Source organism: Dermacentor andersoni, chromosome 11, assembly GCF_023375885.2.
Source record: "Dermacentor andersoni chromosome 11, qqDerAnde1_hic_scaffold, whole genome shotgun sequence".
Lineage (NCBI taxonomy): Eukaryota > Metazoa > Arthropoda > Arachnida > Ixodida > Ixodidae > Dermacentor > Dermacentor andersoni.
In genome coordinates this window covers 64,739,560-64,760,790 of record NC_092824.1, presented here as the reverse complement: position 1 = coordinate 64,760,790, position 21,231 = coordinate 64,739,560, and the positions used below count along the sequence as shown (strand labels likewise).

General features: G+C 49.5%; 1 protein-coding gene across 3 annotated transcripts; it reads right to left on the bottom strand.

The window, feature by feature from the left end:
• Positions 1–4,464: 4,464 nt before the first annotated feature.
• LOC129381377 (uncharacterized) lies at positions 4,465–20,831 on the bottom strand. 3 transcript variants are annotated; one of them, XM_055064169.2, is made up of 6 exons: positions 20,495–20,831; positions 18,940–19,133; positions 16,067–16,206; positions 12,140–12,234; positions 10,683–10,749; positions 4,465–4,776 (listed from the first exon to the last, which is right to left on the bottom strand). In XM_055064169.2, the coding sequence occupies exons 2-6, from the start codon at positions 19,112–19,114 to the stop codon at positions 4,615–4,617; spliced, it is 639 nt and encodes a 212-aa protein (XP_054920144.1). In that variant the 5' UTR covers positions 19,115–19,133; positions 20,495–20,831; the 3' UTR covers positions 4,465–4,614. The 3 variants fall into 3 exon arrangements, with proteins under 3 accessions (XP_054920144.1, XP_054920145.1, XP_054920143.1); XM_055064170.2 differs by having other exon boundaries at positions 19,070–19,133; positions 20,495–20,828; XM_055064168.2 differs by lacking the exon at positions 20,495–20,831 and having other exon boundaries at positions 18,940–19,674.
• Between the last annotated feature and the right edge of the window lie 400 nt (positions 20,832–21,231).

Genomic DNA, 21,231 nt, shown 5'->3' with positions numbered 1-21,231 from the left:
AGTGATTACTGCATGAAACTGTGTCTGTAGGGCGAGCAATGCTATGGCGGCTGTGGGTGAAGGTGTCTTTTTTTTCCCGCTGTATATGGGGAAAGGGAGGGAGAGGGTGGAGCGGGTGATGACTAGGTGCAACAACGGGCTGTTTGGCAGTGCATGTAGAAGCGACCACATTGCAAGAAAGCAGAGTGACAAAAGTGGGAGACTCGCGAGTGTTACCCGACGAATTAGAAATACGCCGGATCTTTCTTTCTTTCCTATTCTTTTATTAGCTGCAGTAAAAAAATTTTAGAAAAGAAAAATAGTGATGACGCAGTGGCAATAGCATTCTGCGGCTGAGCGTGAAGTCGAGTGCTCGATTTCCAACTGAGACGATCGCATTTCCATAAGAAGGAGGTGGAAATGCAACAAGGCTCGTTAACTTTAATTTGCGCGCGCGTTAAGGAACATTACGAGGTCAAAATTTATCAGATAAACACCGCACCATGTGGCGTTTGTCGTTGCCCCCACTGATAAACTCCCCGTTAAATCTCGTCCACGAATCGAATCTACATTGAAGCGCAGGATCAGACAAAGGACGAATAAAAGGGGCCAGTACAAGCGCATTATTTGTCACTTTGCTTCCGCGTTGTAGTCGCATCAATGAGGCGGGGCGGCCTGAGGATGACGCGACAAATGAGGACGACTCGATTGTTACGATTACGGCCGTCCTCGTCAGCGTAATCGAAGGGGCTGACGGGACGGATAAAACGTAACCACTTTCGAGCTCACTATGGCCCCGTCTGAAATTTTGACCGCCGGGGCCTCCTTTTGAGTGCATCCAACGCGCGGTATACCCGGGCAGGTTTTTTTCGTTTCGCCCTCATCGAAATGCGGCGGCGCCGTGACCGGGATTCGCTCCCGCGACCTCGCGCTAAGCCGGGCGATGCCACAGCCACTAAGCTACACCACGGCGGATGCGAGCTATATATACCTTCGCTGCCAACACGGATACACTCTCGCCATGCCTCGACTGTAGCGTTCGCCAAGGGAAATTCCTTCCCTGCATCCCTTCATACAGCATCCGATGGGGCCCGTCCCTTGCACGTGACCAGCACCGCCTTCTTTTCCTATTCCTGACCCCCCACCCCCAGCATGGCGTAAATTAAGCGGCGGCTCTGCTCGCTTTCTGCATCGAATTGACACGTGACCCAAGTCACGTGTCAGAAATTTGACACGATTAAGACACGTGACCCAAGTCACGTGTCATAATCGGTGACGGCGTAGGGCAATGCACCTTGCGCAGAGGCCTTTAAACGTGGAACCTTGAATCTCCGGCAGGAAGCGGGCATCCCTCTAGGCCAAGGGCGGAAGGAATCAGTTTGAAGTTTGAGCTGTTTTTCACTGTCATGGGAGCGGCCACGGCGGTCGAATTTCGATGGAGGCGAAATGCGAAAACACCCGTGGTACTTAGATTTAGGTGCACGTTAAAGAGCCCCTGGTGGTCGAAATTTCCGGAGTCCTCCACTACGGCGTGCCTCATAATCAGAAAGTGGTTTTGGCACGTAAAACCCAATAATTAATTTTTTTTTTTCTGTCAGAGGAGCAGTTAGATAATATGCAGATATGATAACGAGCGCGTGATCTAACGCACCGCACTCTTCTGAAATGACGAAACATAGTGGGAAGCCCTTTGGTATTAGATTATTAGATCGGGAGCTCGCATCTAAATACATGAGAACGCAAAAATGAGCACCTACTGCACCGAATATGATGTGTTTTTTTCTTTCCTTGGTATTGATAGAAATTTGTGCATTGCAGTGAGAAACAAATTTCATACTTAGGGTTTTAATAAATGCAAAAATGCTGTTGTTGCAAAATGAAAAAAAAAAGGTAGCGCCAACTCTAACTGGACAAAAAAGAACGATATCTGGATTCCGTTCATGTTCTCGCATTATGTGGCGTACGAAGACGAATACTGACCACAGGAAGGAAGACAGAAACTAAGGCAAGGAAGTGGAAACTACCGACTGGTTTATTGCGAGTTCAAATCACATATTGCAACTGCTTGAAAGAGTGGCGAATGAAATCGACAGATCGCCGGTTCATCCCGGCATTCCTGGCAAACTACGTGGCTCGAGATATTGACCCACCGAGCCGATGCCGAGGAATCCGAACCCGAGCGCCGGCACCATGTAGTCTCGTACCAAGACCACACAACGTTACAAGGTAACCCGCGCAACATACAGAACACCCAGAGAACATACAGAACACAAGTCACCACTTGGAGAGCAGGGGCGATTCCTCCGAGCTCTACAAGTTAATACATTCCCCCACTCGACCAGAAATCACCTCATAGAACCTGCACAACTTTCTCCGCAATGCCACTTTTGCGCAGAACCTGGGGCCCTCAGGCATAAAGTAGGGGGTTGCAGACAGGCACCATTACATTCTCCGAACCTTTACCAAACCGACGAGCTTTGGGAGAGAGCCTTGGCTAGCGCCGACCTTGAGGATCAGCAACGGCCTGATTGCGAGGTCCCATGACGCGGCCCTAGCTCAAGGCATTCTGGAGTGACGACGCCTCTCCAAAGCTTCCCTTAATAAATATGTTTATTCGCTCCTCCCAGATCAAGTCTTCACATTTTCTTTCTCCTTATATATTAGTATTTTCTGTGTATACGTGCTTCACGGGCGTATGTAATTTCGGCGTCAGTGATACGACTGAAGGCTCATTTATCGATTTCCCTTGTCAATATCGTTTTTTTTTTCTTAGTGACGACTGTTAATTGTCGCAGTTCGGCGTGCAGTCACACAATTCTACAATGCCTGATCAGATTGCTAGACACAGCTATCTGCTGGCACCCGTGTCGGTGTTCTCTAAGCTTGTCATCACGAGGTCGCGGGATCGAATCCCGGCTACGGCGGCCGCATTCCGATGGGGGCGAAATGCGAAAACATCCGTGTGCTTAGATTTAGGTGCACGTTAAAGAACCCCAGGCGGTCGAAATTTCCGGAGTCCTCCACTACGGCGTGCCTCATAATCAGAAAGTGGTTTTGGCACGTAAAACCCCATAATTTAATTTTTTAAGCTTGTCACAGAGACAACGTCCGGTTGGGCCCACGCATGTACCCAGAGTGCATTCTGGCCGAAAGGGTCGCTCCTCGTGAGGGGCCATTCTAGGACTCGGGCCTGCCAGATCATAACTGAGCAGCGTCTCAATAATGTTGTTACCACCACCACCGAAATAATTTTTCAAGTTGGTTGATTATTAGAGGAGATGGGCATACAATATTAACTGTCCCGTTACCGTGCCTCCGAGAGGCGAGCTCCTCGGCTAACGGCGAAACCCCTTTCCTTTTCTTCGACTAGCGTCGGCCAGCTCCAGTCCTTCCCTGGCTCATCCTACACCAAAGCCCAGAGACCACGTCATCAACGTCAAAAGCCAGGCCAATTTTTTTTTCCTGGCTTCTTATTTCTGTGGGGTGTAAGGAGCGGCGACTTTTCTAGTAGCGGCATAAATTCGCGTCCCTCTCATTAGGCGAGTTGCCGTAGTCGTGTGCCGTATAGTCGGCGACGTTGCAAGCAGCATGAGGCTGTGTGTGTCACGCCTGACAACCTCTGGAAGTGGGGTTCTTTCTAGAGAAAGCGCTGGCAGCATTTTTTGTTTTAAATTTCGGTCGATATCACGCATCGCTTTAGTTTTTCGCAGACAGAGTAGCCAGTGCCTGGTCTATGAACCGTTCTAGTCTTTTCTCAGGGTGCAAACCTGGTGAGGGGCCCTTTACACGAGAACCTTGTGGTAATCAAACTCGGCGAGCAAAACTGATCCGTTGGGCATTACGTGAGCCGCGTTCACACGAATGCGACAGTGGCGTATCGCATTTCTTAGCGCATCGCGGCAACACCAGGCGACAACGTTTGCATGTGGTGCATGGATCTATGCCCCCGCTTTCTTTTTTCGTTCGAAACAGCCTGGCGCTAAGTTTTCCCTGCACCCCTTGATGCGACACGCCAGCGTTTGCATGTGCCGCGCGTGTCGACATACCCGTGTCGGTGTGCCATCTCCTGGCGCATTATCGCGGTTTACATGGACGCGACGCGCCCGAAACGCGATGCGATGCGTCGCTGTCCCGCTCGGGCACACCCGGCTACGGTTAACTGCTGTCGCGGATTCGCAACAGATAAGAATCCAGCGGCGACTTAGCCATAAATGCGCGACAAATGCGTTTGCAGTGTGTGGCACCTCAAGACTTCAACCCCGTTCAGCGCATTGTAAAGTGTCGTTCAGGAGCTCACTGGACACGCGTCCCGCCTCTTCGAGGAGCGAAGCGCAACCGACGGTGGCGGTCACGTGGCGGCGAAGCGCAGCTGACGCACCGTCAGCTGCGCTTCCCCCACTTCACGTACACCGTATTTTTTTTTTCTCACTTGGACGCGCCTACTCCTCCCACGCATTGCAAGAAATGATGACAACGAAAGACAAATGGCCCGGACAAGCAGGTGAAGGCTCTTCAAGAAAACAAAAGGCCGAGCATTCTGCGGAGACCATTGATCGCTTTTGATGCGGCATCAATCATCGTTGTTCGCACGCTGGCGAATGGGAACCCTGCCGGACGGGCCCCTGTAGTGAGCGGCTAGTTCATAGCCTCGTTCAGGCGATGGCCGCTGACTACGATGACTCCGATCGCGACCACCACCGTCCACACGGACAGGCCGCCACAGGAGCCGGCTGCGGCGCCCGTCGAGTCTTTCTTTTTCTCTTTGTCCTCCGCTTTCGGCGCGTTGCTCTCTTTCATCTGCGCAGAGATAAGCACAAAGTGTCGGTGAATGAAATGCTTCCTATGCGTCAGTGACAACCTGAGCATGAAAGGCAACTCGAAACAAGACGTGCACAAATCGGAAGGAAAGTTATTCACCCGTAGGCACGCGCACGACTGCGTTATGAACATTGAGTGCAATGAAACGTATCGCAAATGCCTGATATTTAACACTGTTACTTCATGTAAACGAAACAAAGGAACAAGCAAAACAGGGAAATTGTGTCTTCTTTGCACTGGCTTTGCTACTCACCCGTCCAGAACACTATTACAGTGTGCATGCAAAAAACGTTATCGTCAGCCTCAAACTCACGAAGGACAACCGGGCAAGCACACGAGTACAGTATTTGTACTCACGCAGCGATAATTTGGGCATCGTTCTGGCTGGGAGAAAACTTTGCTTCGAGAGACGGTTAGGTACCGCGTAGAGCAGCGGTGAAGGGACCCGTCTTCGCCGAGTTTGAACAGCTATTCGTCTAGGTGAACCCATACTATGACCCGCAGTCTGCGCAGTCTGCCGTAGATTGCTTTATTGGATTGCCGAGATCATTCTGCGGTGTCGCGGAAGCTCCACACAGCATGGCTAGCGCTGTAGCGGCCGAGTCTTGCAAGCTGATTTCGCCGCTGTGGTGGCCACACGATGAACATTACGTTCTCGCAACCAGCTTCCAGTTCTACGACGCATTCCTTTACCACATGCGTGGTCGTCTCTTTTGGTGCATTGTGTGCACTTATCATTCGGTACCATACCACAGAGTTCCAGCCTGTCTCTTGTAGGTAGAATGCCCCACTGTTGTTGCCAATGAAGATCCTTCACTTGACAGGGCAAATGAGGCGAAAGCATGGCTGTATACGTTTGTGCAGTAACTGTCCCTGGAGGTATACAGCCGTCTCGGACATCATTTCACAAAGCCGTGAGGTATCGCACGTCACTTTGTCATTTGTTAGTTGTGCGAGCTGGCTTTGTAAGCTCGCAGCCACTGCACAATGCGGTTGCCGCTGTCGGAAGCAAGTTGCCTGGACTTCGCGGCATTAGCGTTCGAGGCCTACCCAGCCAATAAATGAGCAGCGGCTCATTCGTTGCTCATTGTCATCAAGGAGGTGACGTGTACTCTTAGTGCCCAGCAGTCCACTAAATGTAACCATGCTCGGCAAGCTTCATCATCGCTACAGCTTTCAGCAGACGCAAGAGTTGCTGCGCTACGTATTGTGACTTCTTTAGCCAGAACTATGAGAGTATAAAGTTTGTTTACTATGCCGACTATTGGTGACGGCGGGAGAGCTTCCCTAGCAGCAAACAGAGTTTACTGCACAATGCGTTCTTAATGACGAAAGCCCTTTCTGCTAGCGGTAGTGGGGACGTAGTCATTTCTTCCCGCTATTCTCTAATGGAACTGACAATGTCTCGCCACGTGCGAAGTAGATGCGCCACCCAACTATAGGTTAGCTTATTTCTGTGACGTCGACAGTTTTTACGGTTATTTTTTTCTATGCACGTGTCTTCGTGGTTTTAGAGTGACGCGCGGACGTCTTGGCAAATTTTATGGGTCGTGCAGATATCAACGCTCAGCCGGAGGTTATATTTTATCTCTATACAATTACCTTTTCTTTCTACAATTAGCTTAGTGTTTACGCTAGCTGAATAAAGTCAAGAATTTGTGCGAGGACTCGAGCTGGCTTAGTTCTCTGTCAGATGTGAAGGCAGGTACAATGCGTCTTTTTGGGGGGGGGCGGGACCTTGTACTAAATTCTTAGGTTTTCACCGATTCACTGCAACATCATTTGCACCCTTCAAGGTGAAATTGGGTGCGAGTTAGACAGATTTAAACCCTTTCACTTCTATGTATATATATATACTTTGCAGAATTGCAGAAAAACGCAACCGCGTAGCCATTGCGTTTTACCGGCACTAATATACTAACATATGGGGTGGAAATTTGGAGGTTAGAATAGAAACTTTAGATTACTAAGAGAGCAATGACATGAAAAATGTTAGGCGTAAAGTTGAGACACAGGAAGCCAGCGGGATCGATTAGAAAGCAAGCAGGCGTAGCCGATATTGTCACTTCCGGCAAATATGGTTATGTGTAGTTTTTTAAACCACTCGACAATGATCTCGAAAATAGTAGTTGATATTAATTCTGTTTTTAACGAACCGTGAAGCAAAAATAATTTGTTAGCTTCCTAGAAATGTTGAGCAACGTTGGGCATTTTCTACCACTCTCATAGTCGGATACAATACTGCAAAACTTCCGCAAGGTACCATACTTTTTCTGCTTTCAAGGGGGAACAGAAAAATAAGAAGAAATGCTTTTGACGAACTAAAAACTTGGAGGACGCTTAAGCTTCGCCCTTTAGAGTGGAACGCGATAGCATTGAAAGATCCCTGACTGCTTCTCACGCTTCCCGGCAACTGCAGCGTATGTAACAGTAATGTTTACCGGCCAACGCTCGCGGCGAACGCTATGCACGAAGACGGACTTTCTGGTAGAAACGCGGCCTCTTGCGTGGGCCGCGATGCGGCGGAGGCGAGCGCCATCTGGAAGCCTTACAAGGAAGCGGGCGCGCCGCTCCGTGGACTCTGAGATACATACGCGCGGGCGTGCGCAAATGGCCGACCCCGTGTCCGGTCTTTGCACTGTAGAAGCGCTGTTGGGGTTTTGAGTTTTCGCGTAAGAGAATTATGCTATCTCGGTGCATTCAATATACAACCCGAGAGCTATCGTGTTTGTAGGTTGTGTGTAAGTCGTAGCTGACGATTTTTCCACGTATTTTAGCTTCAGAAATTCAGTTAGTGCAGTGAATTCGTTGCGTCACATGAACGGACTGGATATGTGGGGCGCGAAAATATTTTTGCCGTAACGACGTCTGACGCAGCACGCCGCACGCGGTACGCTGCTGTCAACACCAGATTTTATGCGACACGGGCTTCTTAGCGCTATCGCCTTAGAATTACTAAAAATGCGAGCCTATATAGAATATGTACAATAAATAAACTTCATTCAGTTAACGTTATTGATAAATAAGAGATTTCAGAGGCTCGTTTCACGTTCTAATTGATGCTCTAGGTGGAAAAAGAAAGGCTTTGGTTCGACAGTACAATTTTCATTTCAATTCCAACAAAATGTTTAGAGCATTTTATGTACGTTTACGGGCAATATATGGAGCTCTGGAGCGATTTAAACTGAGCGACAACTGTGTTGTGCAGTGCTTATCGTCTATAGACATCACAACCTTGGCCAGGCAGAGCTACTGCCCCTCTTGAGAGCGCCCCCAATGTTTCAAAAAACGAAGCGGGACCTCCCAGAACGGGAACTGTCCAAAATAAGCGTAGCATTATATGGCGGTTAGCGCTGTACGGAATGTGTTTTGCGTGTTAATGACGTTCTTTAATGATGAAAGGGAGGCGTATGCTGATGCAGCATGCGTTATTTAGATATATATGTATGTATGTATGCATGAGGAGTACGAGCCGAGAGATGTAGTACATGTATACACTGCCCTCATAGCTTTGCCCCAGTTTAACACGTTTACTTATTTAAATACCTTAAGGGCGCGAGGGCATTACAAAAAGGAGTGGAACGCGTGAAAAACAAGTGTATACAACACAGAAATGCTGCAACACAGAAAACAAGAGCAAACAACAGTTAACTATGTTGCAGCGAAATGCAGATCACTGAAAATAAACAAGGCCCTCAATAGTAGATTTAAACAAGTCAGCGTCGGTAATTGCGGCAATTGAGGTGGAAAGGCGGTTCCAGTGGTTACTTCTCTTGCCCTTAACGTTATTGCGTTAGAAGCAACCGGAACGCCAATGTATTACCTCGGACACATTGAATATCTCCATTGTCTCTTTAACGGGATAGCGCAAGGACCCCGCGTCGCTAAATATACGGTGTCGGCGTCGGACGTCTCCTGGCGAAAAAAATCATCCGGACCCACAACCACGCAGGCCCTCCGCGTGGTCCGGGTTCGTTAATGAACTAATTGCGTGCCTCAAAGTAAAATACGCAAACAAAGCATTAAGTACAACCTAAACACTACCTACAGACATGAAAGCGTCGGTGTGTAATTTGAATGTACCAGAGAACATAATTCTGTTGCGCGGAAACTCAAACGCAAACCCTTTTTCCCTTCGGCGTGCCCCACTCGGTTCCTTGCAACAACGGCATCGCGCTCGGCCCCGCTAATCCGCAAGAAAGCTGCGGTTGCTGGGAAGCGTGACAAGCAGTCAGGGATCTTAAAGATCTATCGCATTCTACTCTTAACGATGCTTAAGCGCCCTCCGATATTTTAGAGCGCAGCTCTTTGGCGTCCGTTCCTGGGTTTCGCGTCGTCGTCGGCGTTGTCGTCGGCCTCGTAACCAGCTCCGCCCCCCTTTCATCCCCCCAGCGCTAGCAGCGACTGACTGATACCGCTGGATGCCGCTGACGCCGCTAGAGAGTCAAGATAACGTGACTGCATAGAACACCGTCGCCGCCATGCAGAAAGAGGAGGAAAGGGTCCCCCCCCCCCCTGTTCTTGTGTGGCGGATAGGGTGCTCTTCAGTTGCCGACGCGCCGGTTATTTCACGTAGGCCCCGGCACGTCGACGAATACGTGGCCACCTTCCCACGGCTAGACCTGGTTCTTAGCGCTGCGGAAGCGAGGGCCTCGCCATGACTGAACAGCCGCACTACTTGTTGATCTCCGCTCTTAACGTACGCTCCCTTGCCGCACATGCCAAGGACGTACACCACGATCACATTCTGCGCCATTCCTCTGTACTTTGCTGAAACCTGGATGGATCCCGAAGAGCCTCTCGAAATCATAGATTTCCTATACTGCTGTGGTGCTCGCAGAGACCACAACAGAGCGGCGGGAGTCGCTATCTACTTGCGCACAGGTCTCTCTGCAATACCAGTCGAAATGTTTGGCACGTCACATGAAGTTGGCGAACTGTGCGCCGCAAAGTTGCCCAACGGCTTGCTGGTAGTAGCTGCCTACTTCGCCCCTACCGCACTCACGAAAGACGTCGTGCACTTCCTGCAACTCGCATTAACCGTCCATCGATCCACACCGATGTTAGTAGTGGGGGACTTTAATGTTGACATAAAGACAAACAGCAATTTCCTAACACTTATGCGGGAGAACATCCCGTTCCTCTCGCTCGTAACGCGTCCCACGGCTGTGACAACCTCGCGAGGCACTTGTATAGGTCTCGTCTTTGAGAATCAAGCATTGGTGTACCAAGTCGAACATATATCAGTCTATTTCTCCGACCACAAAGCTTCCTTCATGACTGTCAAGAACTGTTAGTGGAGTCTTTGTTAAAGGAATACGTGTGAAAAATAAAAAAAAAAAATTCTGTGATAGCGCATACATGTGTTGCTCGATTTCTTTGCCTCAATCTATCGAAAAGGTGAAACAGCTTATTTGCTGCGCTCAAATTTCGCATTAGGAAGTAACGTAATCGTCGGTAATTTTTGTTCTTGTTTTTACTCTGGTTCCCCCCCCCTCCCCCCGGTTGTCCATTTACACTTTCAAGTACCCGTAAGATGTCGCTATCAGCAACAACGCTGGGAGCACCATCTTCCGGCGCTTCGTCTAACTACAGTGCCTCTAGACACGTTTTTGTGTTCCGTAGCGTTCTTGTAGAGAAACAAATACGCTTAACATAGCGTCTTCACGGTTACGTCGCTCCTGAAAATGTACACCGAACCGCGAACTAGAATGCACTTGGGGACTTTTAATAATAGCTTCATGTTTGTATGGTTGCCCTCTGCCCCACCAGGTGGCGCGACCAACCAGGCTGCTCGCGTTTACGCTCCCAATAGCCTAGTAATTCGCAAACAGTAAGAAGCTTGTGGATAAGCTGAAGCTCTCTAATAGTAAGCGTGTACGTACCGGCTCGAACTCGTATGCGGATGTTGTGCTGTTGTAGTAGGTCGTTGCGTTATAGATGCCCCTTGCCCTGCGAGAAAAAAAAAAAAAAACGCGGTGCAAGGAGGGCGCAATCCGTGTTTATATACAGAAATTCGGAAATCAAGTGCACGTGCGAAGGCAAGGCCCTTCTTTTAGCTGACGTCGATAAAGGCAGTACACTGTGTCGACACTTCTGCAATTATAATGTGTGCGGAAGCCGAGCCTGCTGCTTGCCATTTTTACAGGCGTCTTCAAAGGACGCTGTTCCAACTGTAGCGCTGCGAATGGGAAAACTCCGAAATCGTGTCGCCGACAGAAGAAAAACCTTCGAGAACCATTTTCTGCCGAGGCCTTCCACGCAAAGCCTGGTGCTTTGCGTGGATTTGGCTGCACTTTCTTCCCGAATTTGGGGGGGGGGGGGGGGCGGCAACGCTTGCGTCCTCGATTTGACGACGCTTGCGTCCTCCTGTGAGTGTAGGCCAATAGAAGCAATGATTATCCAATTTTCTGGCTCATTGGTTCGAGGGAAGGGAAGCGTAGCAGAGGGCGGCAAAAAGTTAGGTGGGCGGATGAGATTAAGAAGTTTGCAGTGACAACATGGCCACAATTAGTACATGACCGGGGTAGTTGGAGGAGTATGGGAGAGGCCTTTGCCCTGCAGTGGGCGTAACCAGGCTGCTGCTGCTGCTGCTGCTGCTGCTGCTGCTGATGATGATGATGATGATGATGATGATGATGGTTCGAGGGGTTCGCTGCTGAAACAGCCAGAATATTCTTGGAACGCGAGGAAAGTACCGTCTGCTGCTGTTTTGGAGTAGGTAATGAGCGTCGTTAAGTGTCATGCCGTTGGCTTGAATGTTAAGCCGTAAACTGGCCCGTTGCAATGGCTCATACCCGAAATCAGCGCCATCTAGTCCAGCGAGACGAAACATATCAGGAATGGCTCATCCCACCAATAAGCATGTAAAGATGCAATGGCTGAATATAAATGAAGAAACGAAAGAAAAAGAACGAAGGAATGAAATAAAGAACAAAAGAAGGAACGAAAGAACGAAAGAAATGAAGAAACACGGAAAGAAAGAGACGACGAAAGAAAGAACTTATAGGTAGTGCATTCGCTGCCCACATGTGTTGAGGAGGTCGACCTACAGCGCCGATACGTTTACTTCACACTGCGGCTTATGGGAAGTCTATGTCTTCACACTATGTCTTATGGGAAGTCTGACCATCTCCGAGCGCATAACTTATTGCATTATCACGTGTCACATAGTGTTCACGTGTCACATGTGTTCTCAAGAACAAGTGAATTGGAAATATCAAGGTATTTTGTCATAGATTGACGAAACAATACTTTCTTTTTCTTCCACCCTTTCCAGCAAGCGTGTTGAGTGAAGCCCATCAAACCATGACGTCAGTTACGATACGTTTACAATACTTACTCAAACATGACCATGCCCTTATAATCAGGCTTAGCCATCCACTTGACTTGGATTTGAGTCGCAGCAACGGGCGGGTCCATGTTCACTACAGAGCCCTGCACAGAAAACGAGCGAGGTCCACGCTTATGAGGTTTTTATGCATCCCACAGTGCTGTCTTGGCGACTGTACTCGTCACAACATTTCAAACTTACTTTCTGAACGGTTTGCAAAGAAGGACAGAATGGTGAGCCCACTCAACCATTTGGATAAAATAGAAAAGCGCCACAGCAACGAAACGGACAACACAAGCTAACAAGCTTAGTCACTTAGCAAAAAGGCCGAAGTATGGCTAGGAGTACAAGCACCTCAACAAAGGCGCGATGATCGCACGGGTAAAGTTCTGGAACTTAGGAGCGCGTTTGTTCACTTGGGTTATCCACCACTTGTATCGATGAGCCTGGTGCCCGACCCTACACGGTAAACTGACACCCTCAAGGCTGCATAAAGGCGCAAATCGGCCTATAGTTCCCCTACCCTACACTATTAAAAAAGTTGCACCCTTCGGGGCTTGTCTCGTCCCACAACAATACTCTTTGAAATTTCACACCCTTTAGGGCTCATCTCGTCTCACAACAGCACTCTAAAAAAAGTTTACACCCTTTGGGGCTTATCTTGTCCCCAAGCAACAATCGTCATCTGCCTTGCTTGCGTTTCCTCTCTTGAAGACACGGCGCTAGCTACTTTCCTGTCGAGAATGCTGCGTCAAGCTGATAACGCGCAAGCCGATCGTGACTAGGAAGTACCGGGCTCGCAGCTTAAAAGAAAGGGAATCACTGTACATTCTAAAGAGAGTGTAAAGTGTACTGTAGATACTGAAGGGGCCAGCTGCGATGAAATTTAAGGCCACGTAATAAGCATACTGTCAAACAGTGTGGATATAACGCAGCCCAGCGCGCAAAATCTTTGTTTCAAATACGACTGAGCCATGCGCGATAGCCCAGCGGTTAACGCGTAGCGCTGTTGAGCTCGCGGTCGTGGGTTCGATCGCGACCGTCGCGGCCGCATTTAGATGAAGAACGCTGAAGGACCTCAGGTGCTTGGTAATTAATCCGGGGTGTCCCCGGCACGTCTCGTTATTAGATTGTGGTTTTGGCGCTTAAAACCCCACAATTTGATACTGTCGCGACACGACAAAGAAGACGAAGCGAGACGTGGTGAGGATAAAAACGAAACGACGAGGGACTCTCTTGCCGTTGCCGCCCCGTCTAGCGATCGCTACGGCGTCTCTTGCAGAAATAAATACCAGCGTAACAGTATATGGGGCAGGCTGCACGGGAATCGCAACCAACAACGGAAACAAGTGCACCGAGCCTTCGTCGCAGTCGTCGCATCGGCGGACTTTGCCCGTTGCCACCGGAAAATGTGCCGCAACGCAGACGCTGGGGCGTCAACACCAGTCGATCACTCGCCACCTCGGGACAGAGCCACGCCACCTCCGGTGGGAAAGATGGGAGATGTGGACTACCGGCCGACCCGCGCAACAAAACGGATGAGCAGCCACAAGCAGGACTTTGGTAAGACCAGCTTACGAACGTCGTATTCTAGAAGGCGACCAAGAGCGACGTGAGTTTCGTTCTTGTACGGCGCTTTAGCACTGCGCCGTGCCTGTTATAGCACAACGCCTGCCAACCAAGTTTGTACGGCCAATCACCGGCCTTTCCTTGGCCCTGTACTATCAGCCTCCCGGCGCGCGCCGTTGGCCGACGCACACGTCGCATCCCAGAAGCGCGTTCTGGCCAGGAAGCTAGAAGAACGCCTCACAGACCGTTGACCGGAGTCTGACGCTGCCACCTGCTTCTCACACGCTCACCATCGCCACGCTGTTGTTCCATGTCCCATCCTCCGGAAAACAGGCCACAGTGGCCAAAGGGCGGCGAAGTCGCTGAAAGCTCGCTACCGAAAGGTATGCCTCCTCACGTTTCTATGTTAAAGAGCAACGTGAAATTTTCATAGATAGTGTTCCTACGACGACTTTGGTCGACACTGCTGCGACTGTTTCGATGATGAGCCGGAATTTAAGGAGAGCGGCAAAGTAACGTTTCGGCGGAACAAGCGGCAACGTTTTTGCGGAATGAGGGTTGAATGATTGTGCTCCGTTGATTTGTGTACCGCGGACGTGTGCTTGGACGGTTTGCACTTTACTACCGAAATTGCAATTATTCCTTATTGCGCATGCACGTCCTAATTCTATGCTTCCGCTTTCGAAAGTACGTGGCGCTGCAGTCGACTGCCTGTCTGGGTCATTATCAGTAAGCCGTCTTCCGTCTGCCTTTCAGCGGGAAACCTTTCACGGTCGGGAAAGTGCCTTCTGCGTGCTTGGAGATACTATTGTGCTAACCCTGTCCGTAGCTAACCCGTAGCTAACTGTGCTAACCCTGTCCACACACACACACGCACACTCACACTCACACTCACACGCACACTCACACGCACACGCACGCGCACGCGCACGCGCACGCGCACACGCACACACACACACACACACACACACACACACACACACACACACACACACACACACACACACAGGGTTAGCACAATAGTATCTCCAAGCACGCAGAAGGCACTTTCCCGACCGTTAATGCACTTTCCCAGAAGGCACAAGGCACGCAGAAGGCAGAAGGCAGAAGGCACTTTCCCGACACACACACACACACGGTTAGCACCCGTGTGTGTGTGTGTGTGTGTGTGTGTGTGTGTGTGTGTGTGTGTGTGTGTGTGTGTGTGTGTGTGTGTGTGTGCGCGCGTGTCCCAGTAACTTGCACTTGTACCCTGCACGACGAATTCGATGCACGGTGGAGCATGTTCATTTAGCCTGTGCTAAGAAGACTTGCGATCCCGCATTGCTTGGTGCCTGTAACAAGAGGGCGCGCAGGTTTGTGGACTGTCAGTTGCTCCACCGAACCCACGGTGCTTCCTGATGGCTCGAAACTGGCAACCTTGTGGCGAGATGCACCTTCATCGGCATACGCGGTTGCAAAAGGTTCGGCCGATCTAGTAACTTTCGGCTCGTGAGGACTCCGATATTTTAGGCACGGTGAGCAAGTCGCTTTGCACAAGTGAACGTCAAACCTTCATATACATTCCATGGATGCACGTGCCGTTATTTTATTTCTCTCGTGACGCCAAAGCGTGAATCGTCCGCACGTCCCGGGGGCGGGGCGGGGGGGGGGGGGGCATGTCTAATATTACAGAAACCATGTAATATCGGTATCGGCATCGGTGTAACATCGGCATCGTTGGTGAGCAAATCCACGAAATCCTCAAAAGACATGTTTTTTATTTATTCTGGAAGTGGGCAGTTCATGGGCTGTTTCTGTAATACTCGTCAAAAAGAAAAACGCAGCTATCGGTCGTCTAAATTCAGTAACTAAAGAGGATATTTACCCGCTACCGCGATTTGATGATGCCATCAAGTCTCTCTATTCGACCCCTTGCAGGTTAGAACAACCTCATTGTGATGTGTTAGATTTAGTTTACACATGTCCAAATGAAGCTTCTGTAGGTGTTGGCGTGTTGAAAATTGTTGTAGAATCACAGCTATAGTGAGTCGCGATGCCAGAGTGACATGCTTTGTCAAGAACGGCTACGCCAGGCTTCCTGCACGGAATCCACTTTAGGAGCTGAAGTGAATGAGCTCATCGTGTGGGCAGCGCAAAACGACCTCCGAGTTTAAAAAAAAAAAGAACGCAATTCTATTCACGCCAGGAAGAAATACCCTGCTGGGTGCAGCCAGCAAACTTTCCCGCGGTGGGCATGACCTCCCGGCTTTCCACGAAAAAAAAAATCGTTTCTGCAACGCGATCCACCTTTTTTGACAAGCTAGTTATGGCCGTCTCTCAAGGAGAGGGAATAAGAGAGAACGACTCCTGCGGCCGATAACTTACCTTGTTCATGTTTGCGCACATCATCTCCTTAGCTGCAGCTTTGGAAGCCTCCTGGACTGCAAATTCACCCATCGCAATAGCTCCTGCGCTGTCCACGGGCGTTATTACGAACATCTTGGCTTCGCCCAGCATGAGGGTGACTGCGTGAACAACACTTGTTTTTCTGTGGGCCGCTACCACGTGCGATCTGAGCATCTGAGCAACAATATCTTTTCCTGGTGGAGGTGGGGGGGGGGGGGATGCTCTTATCTAAATGCATGAGAACGAAAGAGTCGGTTGCCTCGGCAATCACTGCACCAAAGGTTAGTTGCACGAAAAAAAAAAAGCAGTAATTTAAAGCCTAGTGACCGTAGAAAGCGGGATCTTGATTTAGGTCGTCACTATGTTAATAACAATGACTCAATATTGCGAAATTTCGAAAAAAAAGGAGAAGCTATCACATTTGCAACTCTCTCCGTAAACTGGTCAATGAAAAGCGACATCGCCATTCTATACACTGTACCTAATACTGCATCTAAAAAGGGCAACATGGATATATTACACATCGCTGTGAATATACGAATATTATATGAGGAGGACTTTGGCAAAACACATGTAAACATTGTAACAAATTCACGTAAGCTTTGTGTTCATATAACAAAATCGTTCCGTTTCGCGCGTTCTTTTGTGCTAAAATATGGTTGTTTCCTGCTAAAACTACTAGAGGCAACTTTGGCACTGCGATCCTTCGGCCATTATGGGGAATAATGTTTAGTACGTGGATTCACGCGATTTCAGAGGTTCTTGTGGTGTTTTTTACTGTGCTTTGCTTGGCCTTATCGGTGAGAATTTCGCAGCAATCCCATTTTTCTAAACGCAAGAGGTAATAAAGCTTTAATAATATGGCGAATTGAGAGAGTTGGGGGTTGTGGTTCATTGTTAGGAAAAGAGGAATGAACCGTTATATGTCGATATGTCGGGCGCTTTTATTTTAACGCTAATAGAATTTAAAAAAAAAAAGAAAAAACTCCCGTGACGTTTAGCGCAAGTCTACCTACTGAGCCGAAATACGCAACTTCATGCAAGTACTTATACCCTGATGGTAAACGCACGGAATTGACTAATTAGGAACATTTTAATACTTTTCAACTAATTACTTTGCCACAGATCTTGCGCCGTGCGCGGCCTGAAGCCGGTAAGTTCAAAAGACGCATACACTTGGAACTAACCTTGAAACTAGCGCCTCTTTTGAGATAAACCGCAGTCAAACGTGCCTTAAAAATCCACTGTTGCACTTTCATGACAAAACTTTTTTTTTTTTTTATGCACTGAAGCTCAAAGGTTGCTGGAACGCCAGTGCATTGCTTCACAGATTTTTTCAACGCATATCTCTAAACTGGCATGATCCTCAGAATTTGTTCCAAGTGGATGTGACTTCAAAAGACACCGGCTGAAATTCACAAGTTGCAATATATGTGGCGCAAGGCAATTAAAAGCTAATCGACAATGTTTCCTAATTATTCAGATAATTTTCTTTTTCTTTTTGGTGCCTATAATCAGGCTCTTTTATATAATGTCTGCCTCTGGGGAGTAATCTAGCTTAAGGAATTTGAATTTCGCGACACTCCACGAGTGATATTTACAAATTCTGCTAACGACGAAACGTAACACTCCGTACGCCAGCTTCTAGTAAAAGATTTTACGTCCGCAGCGAGGACTCGTCCTTCGTTCTCCTGACGTCTTTGCGTGTTCGCGCTTTTTCGAACAATGAAATGCGTTAATTCTGCCCACACGCAGACTGACTGCTAATCGTCTCTTAGAACGCAATAACGTGTTGAGATTTAAATAACCGCTTGCAAATGACGCAATGCCGTTGAAAGCCAAGGGCCAGGCTTCGACCATGTCCACGTATTCTAAGCGTCTTTCCCGTGCTGCCCGAACCGCCTTGCTTACGGCTCCTGCGCATGCGCACTGTAGCGCGGCAAAAATCCTTCCCTCCCGTGACACGTCACTGGAAATCTCTTGTGGTTAGGGCCATCCTACTCTCCGGACAAACTTCTGGAAGTATGACTACTTGTTCTGCTTAAACCTGCAGTATGCTCTTTTGAAATGTGTCGCAAGATTGTTCTTTTTTTTTTTTTTTTTTTTTTGCTTGCGTCGTCGGTAAGAGAAGTCGTATCTCGCACTAATTAGTTTCCACTGTTAGGTTTTGAGAACTGCATTTTCGGTAAGTTGTGTACAAGGTTTATCACTTTTACAGAAAATAAAAGGACAGCTACCGCTCATATATATATATAGTTCAAACTAAGTGTGCTGTAGGCTTGGTGCGCACGCGGTTTAAAAGTAAGAACACATGCGTATTTCGTGGTCTGTTCTCTTATGTGGGCTGTTGTGGCGAGAAAAACTTATCGTAACGTGCTCAGCGTTATCTTTGGAATACAATGTAGCCTACGATACCGGTAAAACACTCAACGAGGCCAAAGCGCACTCCTCTTCAATATCCGCAATGTAACGGTCCGCTGGTGAGGGGACTTCAACTCGGCGTCGACTTTGGAGCGAGCTCCTTCGCACGGTAACGCATTTTTTTTTTTTTTTTTTTAGTGTCCCGCCAAAGTGATAAAACAAGCTCGAGCGCGTCAAAACTATCCAATCTCTCGAATGGCTGTACGGCATGTTGTAACCTGTTGGAGGCCTGATCAAAACTTGTTTAGAAATCTACAGCGTGCCTCGTCGGTATGTACTGCTCCTACCATGGGTCGGATGGCGTTAACGCCAACCGAATTTTGTTATTTAATTTACACTGCCGTGGAACATACATCGGTCTGGTCGACTATAATGCGCTCACGAGGTAGCGTTACACGTTACATCTCAACGGCGCCTGGCGAGCCTCTCACCCTCTGCGCTACGTTTGTCAGTCGACACGGCGGTCACTTTGAAAGTACCACCCGTTGACGGCATAACCGTTGCAGCGATGCCTGCTGGCATTTTCCTGCAGTCAGTGAACTTCAGATCGTTCGCCCTTACGCTACAGGCCAGCAGAGTCAGCAGGAACAGGCCACGTAGCTCCATCCTGCTGGCGCCAAAGTCCCTGCACATCGCAGGCAGCGAGGAAAAGGTGACAAGTGAGCTGTTAAAAACGTTTTTCTTTTTTTTTAATGGACTATGTGTTTACGCGCCAGCGTAACTTGCCGGTAAGCGCAATCGGCGGATGTATGTTCGAAACCGCGAAGGAAGCGGAGGAGGAACGCGCCTGGAGGGGAAGAGAATCTCGCGCTGAGCATGCTAGGGATAGAATGCCTCGATGTCCTCCTCGCCCGCCGCTCCCTACGGATCGGCCGGTGAGGAGAACATCGAGGCATTCTAGCTAGGTAGCCTGCATGCAAGCGTTCATTGCATGTAGGCCCCCTAGAGCGTGCGGCAAAAAGCCGTCTAGAGGAAAGTCTAGGTGACGTTGAGCGAAGGGCGGAAGGAGAAAGGAGGCGAAGCGTCGCGGAGGAGGAAGGTAGGCGGAGGCGCGCTGGGTTGACTTCCTCTGGCAGTTGCTTCACCTTTTGTTTGCGATACAGACGTGCCGCGTTCGTCTCGTGATAACATCGTCCTCGCGCGCTGTACGCTGTGTGTGCGAGTGAAAGCGTGCGAGTGTGGGCCGACAATGGCGGCTCGATTTCGCTTGCGCAAGGGAGGAAAGCGGAGGGAAGCGTGCCGCATTCCCACAGGGGCGGTGGGGAGGGCTGCTGCTCCGGCGGTTGCTGCGTATGGCGCGGCGGCGCGCGTCCTGTCGTGAACACGATCTGCGATGCGGACAGTGTAGGCCTCTGGCGCGCCGAGGGCTGATGGCTTCGTGCGTGCTGTAGCTCCCATACATACGTCACCCGCGTTCAAAAAGTGAAACGTCACTGTAACGTATTTTCTTGTCACTTTTTTTTTTTGATGATCTTGAGGAATCCTAGAAGACATCGACACTCTCGCCTACAAATAGGTGTCGAGCCCTCACGCGTGGCGTTCATGCTTACAACTGCTTGTACTCGGCCAACCCGCTAGCACACGGCAGGGGAGGCATTTTGTAAGAGTTCCACATAGTGGGCGCGTCCATTTCGTCTGCTGCTGAGGTTCTGATTGGTTCGGCTCGGCTGCGAGTCCAGGCAACAACCAGGCGCCACAGCCAATCAGCACTTCAGCAGCAGACGAAATGGACGTAACCACTAGGTGGACTCTTGCAAAATACCTCCCCTGGTCTCATCGAGACCGACAAATTTCCCGCAGAAGTGACCCGCCAAAGGTGAGCTTGTACCTGTCTCGTAAGGCGGTCTCAGTCCGAGTAATGGTCTCGACGCGCTAGTGTTTGCGACGTTAACCCCCGCCTGGCCTCGTCGAGGCGGTAACGCCCAGGGACTTGGTAAACGAGAGGCTTCGTATAAGCCTAAGATGAATAGGGCTCGCCACGCTCACCGTGAAATCCTGGTGCGCGGAATCCGTTGGGTTGCAGCTGAACGCAGCAGGAGACAACCACGCGCCGCAAGCTGCAAGCGTGGACTTCCACTTCCTCGCTCTTGGGGTGGCGCGAAATGACCAGCGGAAAGCTTCGCAGATTGAAGCGAGAAATTAAACGCATTCGTAAAAAGAAACTTACGTAACTAAAAGGGGGAGCTGAAAAAAAAAAAACATTTGTTATGAAAGTAAGTTCAGAGATGGCTTCGGGGCCTAGCAAAAATGAATTAATTCAAGATCAAGCTCGATTACACGGGCTCGCTGTTCCACGCGCGCCGTTCTTTGTAGGGCTAGTCTTTCACCTCTCCTAGTGACAACAACAACAGCGACTGTCTTTGGAGCTCCTCCTGCTGCTGGGCTGTCGATGCTAGGCATTCCGACAACGTTTGCTCTAAACGTGGTGCGGTTAGATGAACCCACAGGAGGAATTTCAGCCGGTCTCTCGGTGGTGGCAGCTAGGTGACCCGCCCCGTTACACTTCATATAACGCCTTCGGCGTCGCCCTGCTGAATTCAAGGTCATGGGCGTGATCGCCGCCGTGGTGATGGCCGTATATCGTCGGGGGGGGGGGGGCAGGGGGGGAAGGGTGGAATGCAAAGACGCTCGTGTACTTAGACATAAGATTGCAGTTAAAAGAAACGCAGGTGGTAGACAAGTGTTTCGTTCTTGCCCACTGCGGCGTGCCCAGAGTGTAACTC